Genomic DNA, 9,439 nt, shown 5'->3' with positions numbered 1-9,439 from the left:
CCCTAAAAAAAAAAAAAAAAAAAAAAAAAAAAGGAGCATAAGCCCAAATAAATTAAGGAAAAAATGAAAAATAAAATAAATGTAGAAAAGGTCGAAAAATGAATGCCCCCTTCGGGCTTCTTGCTAAAATTCCACCCACCACCACAAACACAAAGACCACCACTTCTTTCTTCTTCCCTTTTCCTTCTCTTTCCCCCCGGCATATCCCCTCGTTTTCTCCCTCCCCTCCCCTTTTTTTTTATACGACCTCCCCAAGTCCCCGCTCATGCCGCTGCCCACACACAAAAAAAATAAAAAATAAAAAAAAATCTGTGGAGTGCGGCAAAGATGGAACCAAAACAAAAAAGAAAGGGACCCAATAATCAGGGTCGCCCCCGCCCTCCCCAACTCCCTTCCCTTCACAACCAACATGTATAAAGCAGTAAAAGAAAAAGAAAAGGAACGGCGGGCAACTGTAAATAATTCATCCACTCTATTTTGCATACACTTTGTTCCGCTCTTGCCGTGTCTCCCATCCAACCCTCCCTCCTTTTTGCCTTTTGCTTTCGTCTTTTTGATTTTATTTCGTTAGATTTAATTGCCTCCTCGCTTTTTCTTGGATGGATGGAGTGCAATTTTTTTTTCTTTTGTTTCTTTGTTTGATTGCCTTATTATTTATTTACTTTCCACCACTCCAACGCATGCACTTTGCCTGGCGAGACCAATGCACCTACTCGAGGTCGTCATTGGCTTGCGCGGCGTGCTTTTTGCTCTTCATCTCCGCCCTCTTCCGCTTGTACTCTTCAGTCAGCACCACCGCCTGGTATTCCGCATCAAAGCCATCAATATCGCCCTGCACAAAGGGCTCCGTGAGGCAGGGGTACACAATCGTCTTGGCCACAAGCCTTCCGTCCGTTGGGTCCCTCACAACAGTCGTGTCTCCGAGCGGCTCCACGCGGCTGTGGCTTGAAAAATACACAGTGATGTGAAATTCGTATGTCTTGGAGTCATTGTAGAAGGCCCACTGTTTTCTATCTCCGCTCACCAGGCGAAAGAGAAGACCATTGTCTCGCTCTGTGCACTTGCGTATTTCATCGTAGGAAAACGAGTCACTAGGCCTGCCGTTGACGAAGCCATCGGCCTTCGTTTTGGACTTGCTAGATCCACACCCCATTTCCTTGCGGCTTAATTTGCTGGCCTCCCTATATATGTATATATATATATATATATATATATATACGTAAGTCTGTGTGTGTATGTGTGTTTGCGGATTTGTGTTGAGGCTGTTGTTGGTGTCCGGCTGGTTTTACTTCGGCTTGAACTCCGCTGTTATAGTAATACTGAAGAACAAAGTCCCAATTGTATTTTCCTTTTTTTTCTTCAGTTTATTTATTTATTATTATATTTATATTTATTATATAAATATATATATATATATATATTTTTTGGGAGGGGGCTTAACTTGGCTCCCTCTTACTCCTGTTGCCGCGGATGTTGTCAGTGCTTTTCTCCCGTGCCCAACAACGCAGATAGAAAGAGATGGGTGAGCGGGGTGAGTGGGTCGTGTGTGCATAGCAGCCATACACACATGTACGCAGGGAAATAAAGGAAGAAAAGCGAGAGAGAAAGAGGAATGGCCGCAGGCACTACACACACAAACACATGCACATATACCCGTGATTTAATGGCATCATTTGAACAGCAAAGAGGGAAAGGAGGGGGCAATCAAGACGTACGTAATGAAGCTGGACGCTCAGATGACAGATGAAAAAAAAGTGTCCAGCGGGATCCAAAGTGAAAATAAAACATAAATAAATAATAAAGCCATAACAACAAAAAAAAATAAAAAAATAAATAAATAGAAAAAAAAAATTAATAACCGTAAATCATAAAGACAACATGACCACAAAGAATATTGCACTGCATTCATAACAATTTATGGGAACTAACCACCATACATGCACACACAGGCACATGTTAAAATACTAACAGGCAAAATGTGTCTCCCCCGCGTTGCACTCCTTTACTGAAGAATCTCGCACCTGATCGAGTAGTCACCCACCAAGCCCTCAACAAACACCACGGTCTCCAGCGGCCTCACCATGACAGATGCACGTAGACAATTGTCATCTGTATGCTCCGTTTTCACGTCCTCATTTATCACCCTTAATCCTTGCGTTGCACAAAAAAAACTTACTGTGATTTTGACGGTCAATTGCTTACTGTCGTTGTAGAAAGCCCACCGCACTGATTTGGAGGTATTTTGCTGCGGCTGCTGCGGCTGCGGTTGAACATCATTCTGTTCCTTTTTTCCCAACGCGTGCTCCACCTCTTCCGCCAGAAGAGGTGCTACGATGAGAAAGCATGTTTCCTTTTTGCTTATACGAAACGCCGGAGTAATCGTGCCGCTGTCACTGGGCGCCACCGTCGACATGTCAGGGCAGCCGTGCCAGAATTTGCTTTTTTCTCCTTTTAGTTCCTCCGCCGCGCCCCCCTCCTTTTTGAGGCCCATCCCTTTTGCCAACGAAGCACCGCCGCCCATTGTTGTTTTTGTTGTTTGGATCGTCTCTCTTCCTGTAGGGGCTCTGTTCTGCGTTCAGGCCATCGGCGCCCGTATTTCTTTTCCCTTCCCCTATTCCCTTTCTGTTTGGCGGGTGCCTCACCACCCAATGCAAAGGAGAAGGAAAAAAATTGAGATAAAACAATCCACAACAGCAGCGGCAGCGGCCGTTGATGGAGATGTTGATGGTGGCGAGGTGTCCGTCACACGCACTTCACGCAGCAGGAAAGTGGGGAGCAAAAAAAAAAAAAAAAAAAACATAACGATGGCAAATAAATACCCATCATGGAGGAGGCGACGACAATGACACACCCACAGAAAGAAAGAAAAAGAACTGTAAAAGCAATGAGAAACAATATATATAAAATAAAAAAAAAAAAAAAGAGGAAAAGGAAGAGGAAGAAGAAGAAAGGGCGAAAAACTGGGGTTACATCAAACAACAACAACCAAAAAAAATAATAATAAAACTGTCCATTCAACAACAACAAAAACAAAAACAATTCGCAACAAAGAGAAAACAATAAAAGCCACATTCATAATGATGAATGGGCCAGCAATGGACAGGCAAAGAGCATGAAGTATACACATACGCGTATAATATATTATTATTGCCCTCTCAAACTAACTAGCCTTCGCGCCGCCCATCTATAGAAACTGATATGAACCACCACCACCCACCCCCCCATCTCATCTTACCTACCAGACACATGCATTTCACCTCCTTTTCTTTCACATGCCAGATCCCACTGGGAAAAAAAAAAAAAGAAAAAAACAGACGAAAGAAACTATGTTGCATCATATATTATTATTAGTATTTTATTTTCCCTTCTTTTTTTTTTCTTTTTTTTTCATTCTTACTGTTGTTTACGTGTATAAATGTATGGAATAACTCTTAGAAAGGACACACGAGGAAGGATACACAAACACGTAAGGAATAAGGGAGGCAACAAAGTAATGCCAATCATATGCGCCTTTTTTACCCCCCTTGTTTTTGTTTTTGTTTGTTTGTTGTTGTTGTTGTGTTTCCCTCCTCCTTTTCCCTCCGTCACTTCCTTCTCTCCCCCGTGGCAACATCACGTGAAGAAGCAATTTCGTAATGGCCACGAAAACCATTGTACTCGCCACGCATAAAGAGCTCTGTCCCACCCGGAGGAAGGAGAAGATCTATGCTACAACTACCTAAAGCCGCATCCATTATGATGCACTCTGCCTTGCCAATGGCTTCCACTGTGCTATCCCTCCCAAAACTGACGGTGATGTGCATGGTGTATTCCATCGTATCGTTGTAGTAAGCCCACGTGTGGTGTATTTCGTCCACAAGACGGAACAGAAGGCCATTCCCCTCATTAAAGCAACAAAAGAGTTTATCGTAGCGAATCTTCGTCGACGGACCCGGGCCAAGGAATAGTGGTGGCTGCCCCCTCTTTGTTATTGCCGCAGGTCTGCATGGCCACCTCTGGTGGATGTAGCCGGCACGGGGATCCCTCTCGACAGAAGACGGGTCCCCGCTGCAACTGGATGAAATACGAACTTCTTTACCTTCTCCCGAGCCGGATGTCATGCTACAACTCCCTTCAGAGTGATTTGGAGCAGTGACACCCTTCTGAATGAAGACCGGCCACGCGTTTCTTTCAGTCTTCTGCCAGTCTTCATCGAACCTCCCGGTTGACCCCCTGAAGCCATGACGGTCCTTCTCCAGGGCTGTCCTCAACACCAGTTTCGGGGCGGTTTTGCCACCCAATTCCCCTATCATTGCTTCTGTCTGCCTTCCCTTGTCCCAGTAGCCTTCCTGTCCTGCTGGTTGCACCGACAGGAACCTAGACACAAACATCAGAAAAAAGGAACACACACACACACAGAGAGAGAGATAAATTTTCAAAAAAAAATGTGGATTTAATGCAGGGACCGCCTCCCGCTCCCGCCCCCTCTCTTCACCTCCACCACCCCCCACCTGCACAGAGGAATTCAAAGGCAGCCCCATGCGTTTTGTTGTCTTCTTGTGATTTTCGCCCCGGGCAAGGAGCTTTGTTGGGGGGGCACGCCCCACACCGAAGGGGCGGTGGAAAGGCAGAGCCGGTGGGTGGGGTGCGAGTGAGAAGTGAAATCCAAAGAAGACGTGACTCGGGAGTCACGCAACGATGGCGTGAAAGAAGGGACGGGAGAAAAAAGTTGGAGTGGCATTCACAGGGATGAGTAGGATATTCCTGCAAAGACGCCCAGCCGTCGAAATTGTAAGGGCGAAAGGAAGTGAAGAAACACTAAAAAGAATGAAAAGGAAAATAAAAAACAAAAAAAGAATCTCGAACGCCACAAAACATAACCGGCAATTCCTCCTTTCCACCACCCCTACTACACACAACAACGACAACAAAAGACACGTGCACGCCCACAGAAAGAAGCCCAAATTAATATATAACTTGTCACTTGCACCAGAGCAAACCCAGGGGTGAGAAACAAATTGTTGGTGAGGGATCGTGGCAAACGCCTCAGAATTCACCTACACAGATCGTCATTGGGAAACTTCTATTACACGTACGAGGAAAAAGGTTGAAACCCCACAACCGCCAAAAACAACGACAACGAAGTAAAAAAAAAAAAAAAAGAAAGAAAAACACACATGCTTTTCGTGCACATGCAGTTGCAGAATATCTTGCCCCACATCACCTTCCTTTTTCTATTTCTCCCCCATACCATTCCCCTCCTCCTCCTTAGAATACGTATATATAATATATACATATAACATTGCATGTGCGTAAAAACAAACTTGAGGCACCCGTTAAGCGTGTCGCTCGGGCATAGACAACTTTTTTCGCCCATAAAGTTGCAAATAAGTCCCACCCGCCACACCGCACAAAGGAAGAATGGGATGAAAGGAAGCCGCGCCAGGCTGCTGCTTGAGACGTATGTGCGCCCGACAGGAGTTTCCTCCTCCGCCTGATGACGATGTTGCTTTTGATGATGGGGAGGCCAGAGCATCCCCTACAAAAAGAGCATCTGCCGTTACAGACAGGGTCATAAGGGCGTAGTGATAATGCTGCACGTCCATGTAGCCCACTGAATTGAAAGAAGAGGAGCCGGCACCTCCTGTTTCTGACACCACTCTCTGAAAGAAGGGCTGCTGCAATTTTCGATCATCCCACATCATCACAACACCCTGCTCTCCACCGTACCCCGTCACAAGACCGTGCGGATAGCGGCATGAAAATCCAATATGCAAACATAGCGGTTTGTAGTCACCCAAACTTCGTAATTGTCGCTGGAGTGATTGCCCCAAGGATGTGGGATCCGGTAAAACGTGGGTCGAACGACTAGAATTTCGCAGGTCGTAAAGATAAATAGAACCCGCGCCCACAGCAAAAGTAAAAACGTCATAGGGATGTGAAGCTAAAGCTGATGGTGAATGCAGAATTTCTCTGCGGCCAGCTCCCGCCGAAACTTTCTGTTCGCAGTTCAGGTCCCACGATGCAATGGATCCGTCTGCACCACTCACATGCAACAACATCGCTGGTGTGTGGTAAGAAGAAAGACATTGATGGCTCCGAAGGGACTCTTCATATGTCATGGTCGCAAAGGATGTAACGCGTCTCACCGTCGCCGCATCGGTGTACGCTGAAAACATCTGGACAGACCCCGATCGACCCACGGCGCAGAGTAGTGTGCGGTAAGCTGAGTCCACCAAATGCAACCCTGTGAGTGGATCAACCCCTCTGGCCACACGTCCTCCATAGTCGTTTGTCCCCCACAACCCCGCCCGCCGCGACAATGGCACATCGGGGGCACCGCCAGTCAATCGTTCATTAGCAACTCCAGAAAGACTTACACATTGCGGTATTGTCAGTTGTGTACCGTACATATACTTCAGAACGGTCGAGGGTGGCATGGCGCAACCCGGCCGGGCCACCACCTCTGAAAGCTGAATCTGTGACAACAGTCGACAAAGCTCACCAGATTCCTGCGAGGAACCAGGGGATGAAGTCGAGGACGCCAAAAGAAAACCCTCCAACTCGGCAAAGGACCAAACCTGAATAACACCTTGATTTGTACCCGTTATAAAGTGCCGCTCTGTGGGATGAAAGGTAAAAACCTGAATATGACCATTGCGTTCCGCGGAAATGTTCTTCTCGGCCAAAAGCCGAAAGGATTTTTGACGATCTGTTGTCCACGATACAGAGGCATCAGCTCCGACAGTCGATGACGACGGCATAAGTGGTGAGGAAAGTGAGGGTGCGTGCCCTCGTGTCCCATCCTCCTGAGGCATCATGAGAAGACTCAATGGATGGTTCCAAGACGAGGCAGACGGAAGCAAGGGAGATACGACAGCGTGGCCCTCGTACCCACAGGAACCGTAGCTAGATGACACCGTTACACGCAACTCATCCCGCAACCGTCGCAGATATTTGAGAATGTACGCGTCCTTTTCAAGGTTGAAGGGGTGTCTGGGGTCATGATCATCCATGGGTATCAGCAGCAGTTCCCCGAGAAACGAAAGTAGAGTAAAGACAAAGGAAGAAATAGTCATATTGTCGTGCACAGAAACAGTGCGTAATGAGACACTAACATCTGACACTGCCGCACGTTCACCAAAAATAACGCCCGTGTCCAGCAGTTCTTCAACCAAATCCTCGTCCCCAACACTTCGTAGTACATGACCGCTTTGGTGGCCCTCTCTAATTGCATGCTTCCCTCCACGCGACGTCAGCGTATTCAAAACACCTGAAAAAAAATTTGCGATGCCGGAATTGCGGGATGTGGTGGTTGCGCCGCCACGCCCGCATGGAACATTACCTGCAGGCTGGAAAAGAGGTAAATACCGCACGTGTAACATGGACAAATCATCCCTCAGTATTTTTTGAGCGTGTGCTGCAACCAAAGGGCAAGGGTCATTTGACGCAACACCGAGTCGGCATGTAAGTTCAGCCAACATGCGTAAAAGGGAATCCACACCGTTGAGGGTGAAAGAAGCAACGGGTGACTCAGCAAGGGGCGAGGGTGAGACAAATGGTAAATCGGGATCACGATAGTTCGTGATATTTTCTTCACACCCACGGCTCGTGGTTGTGGTACCCAATGCTTTACGCCACGCCTTGTTCAACTCACAGCGCACCGCCCGTCGTATATCCTCTAAGGACAAAGAGACAGAGAGACGCCCAATTAACCACTTGATCGCCAGGGATAAGGCACCAACAAATTCGAGACGATTGTCTGTGTTACCCTCAAGGGGTGCCCGTTGTACGGAGGTGCATTTAACGATGGCCCGAACGCACATGACCGCGGTCTCATCGTCCGTAATGAGGGAGACCAAAACCACAGTGATGGCCTTGATAGCTGCCCCACGTATAGCCGAGGAGGTTGTGATCAACAACGCCTGCAGCGCATCGACAGCAGTCGAGATATATGCCCGCACAGCCAATGCATCACCGCCACCGCTACCACCAGTTTGTTGTTGTTGATGGTGTTGGTCGTCCTCCTCCTTTTCATCCGTCTTGGCGACTGACAGTGTCCCTTCCCACGCAATAACCACAAAAAGAGCGATAAGACCAAGTACGTACGCTGTCATTAACACCGGATTGTTGTCGGGTCCACCGGGGGAATAATCGTCCCAGAAGTTTTCCTCCCTTCCGCTCTCTTCTTCCCCCTCTCCCTCGAGTCCATTCTCTCGTAACGGTACCCGTGGCGCTTTTGCAGCCGCTTCCTGCAAAAGGTTACAACACACGCGAAAGGCATCACGTTCTCGACAGCGACGTCGGCCTCCTCCGGAGTGGAGACAAATCATAGTGAGCAGCGATGCCGCAAGTAATTGCTGCCCCCGAGGCTCTGCCCAAGATCCAAGGACATCACGCTGCCACGCACCAGCCTCTCCACTCGATTCGGCAGGAACTGTCACGGGATGCTCCAGAATTTCCATACAAGTATCAATAATTACATTACGCTGCGCTGGATCAGCGTCTCCTAAAGAGGGATCCGTGTAGCAAGCCTTGGCGTAAATAAATAACAGAGTCGGTAAGAGATGGCGCAAGTCGCGACGCGTCCAATAGTGTACAAGAGCCATGCTAAAGATGCCCACCTCTGCGCAGGCCGTCACAGCCAAAGGACCGGCATCCACAAAACGACACACCAATTCGGTGGCCTGATCACGGTGCGACATCACCAATAAACCCTGAAGCAACATGGGCAACCTCATGATGTGGGGGAAGGGTTTCGTGCCAACAAAACTGCCCCCATTAAGAGGAGTATTCACTCGGAGAAACGATAGAGGACTGTCATCTTCCGCACGAGACCATCTCGTGGTAATGGCCGAGCCTCCAATAAGCTCAGTCCGTTGACGATCGGTGCTTACGAGTCGAAAAAATCCTTGTTCCGTAATGCGCTCCACTGCACCGGCCAAACAATTTAACTCCTCCTCCAGGAAATCCGGGACCACAACGCAGCGATCCCCAAGGGAAGGCAATGTCATTGAACCCTTCTCGTACCGCCAACTCGTTGCGTTCCAATCCAACCACTCTCGAAACTCCACGGCGTTTAATACCGTCGGAGGCGTTGGTCGAACAGCACGCCAAAGCGAAACAAAGGTACGATCAATAATGTTGTCCAGCGTATCCCACAAGTTGTGGTCACTGGTGCGTGGTAAGGGCGGGTACACAGTTACCTTCCCTCCCAGTGCCGTGATTATACGGTCAGCAAGAAGAAACCCGCGAAATAATGGGGCCACGAGAACATCCTCACGGAAAAGATGCATAAATAATGCATAAGGAAAGGAAAACCATGCAATACATTCCGTGATAGACATAAAGGCCCATTGTAGCGCGCCAAGTGGAGTTTTCTTATCGGTTAACTCCCCTGGAATCAGATATATCAAAAGAGGATGTATATCCGCTGTCTGGGCATGTTCCACAATAAACC

At 47.9% G+C, this 9,439-nt stretch overlaps 4 protein-coding genes across 4 annotated transcripts, besides 13 other annotated features; all 4 read right to left on the bottom strand.

Moving 5' to 3' along the window:
• Positions 1–9,439: a sequence feature (heterozygous, non-Esmeraldo-like haplotype).
• Positions 5–32: a microsatellite.
• Positions 165–240: a sequence feature (GA-rich).
• Positions 284–309: a sequence feature (AT_rich).
• Tc00.1047053509001.40 (calpain-like cysteine peptidase, putative) lies at positions 710–1,153 on the bottom strand (the record flags this gene model as incomplete). Its single annotated transcript, XM_800905.1, has 1 exon — positions 710–1,153. The coding sequence occupies one exon, from the start codon at positions 1,151–1,153 to the stop codon at positions 710–712; it is 444 nt and encodes a 147-aa protein (XP_805998.1).
• Positions 1,183–1,218: a microsatellite.
• Positions 1,380–1,421: a microsatellite.
• Positions 1,814–1,851: a microsatellite.
• Tc00.1047053509001.30 (hypothetical protein, conserved) lies at positions 2,003–2,521 on the bottom strand (the record flags this gene model as incomplete). The annotated part of the gene is made up of 1 exon (XM_800904.1): positions 2,003–2,521. The coding sequence occupies one exon, from the start codon at positions 2,519–2,521 to the stop codon at positions 2,003–2,005; it is 519 nt and encodes a 172-aa protein (XP_805997.1).
• Positions 2,778–2,797: a microsatellite.
• Positions 2,909–2,949: a sequence feature (CT-rich).
• Positions 2,975–3,071: a microsatellite.
• Positions 3,354–3,395: a sequence feature (A-rich).
• Positions 3,525–3,564: a microsatellite.
• On the bottom strand, positions 3,585–4,520 carry Tc00.1047053509001.20 (hypothetical protein, conserved; the record flags this gene model as incomplete). Its single annotated transcript, XM_800903.1, has 1 exon — positions 3,585–4,520. One exon carries the CDS (start codon positions 4,518–4,520, stop codon positions 3,585–3,587), a length of 936 nt encoding a protein of 311 aa, XP_805996.1.
• Positions 5,126–5,151: a microsatellite.
• Tc00.1047053509001.10 (hypothetical protein, conserved) lies at positions 5,316–9,439 on the bottom strand (the record flags this gene model as incomplete). Its single annotated transcript, XM_800902.1, has 1 exon — positions 5,316–9,439. A coding segment is annotated over one exon (4,124 nt), but the record flags the coding sequence as incomplete, so codon positions are not given.

Source organism: Trypanosoma cruzi, genomic scaffold (assembly GCF_000209065.1).
Source record: "Trypanosoma cruzi strain CL Brener 1047053517117 genomic scaffold, whole genome shotgun sequence".
NCBI classification, from domain to species: domain Eukaryota; phylum Euglenozoa; class Kinetoplastea; order Trypanosomatida; family Trypanosomatidae; genus Trypanosoma; species Trypanosoma cruzi.
The sequence above is the reverse complement of the archived record's forward strand: the minus strand, read 5'-3'. Positions and strand labels throughout refer to the sequence as shown.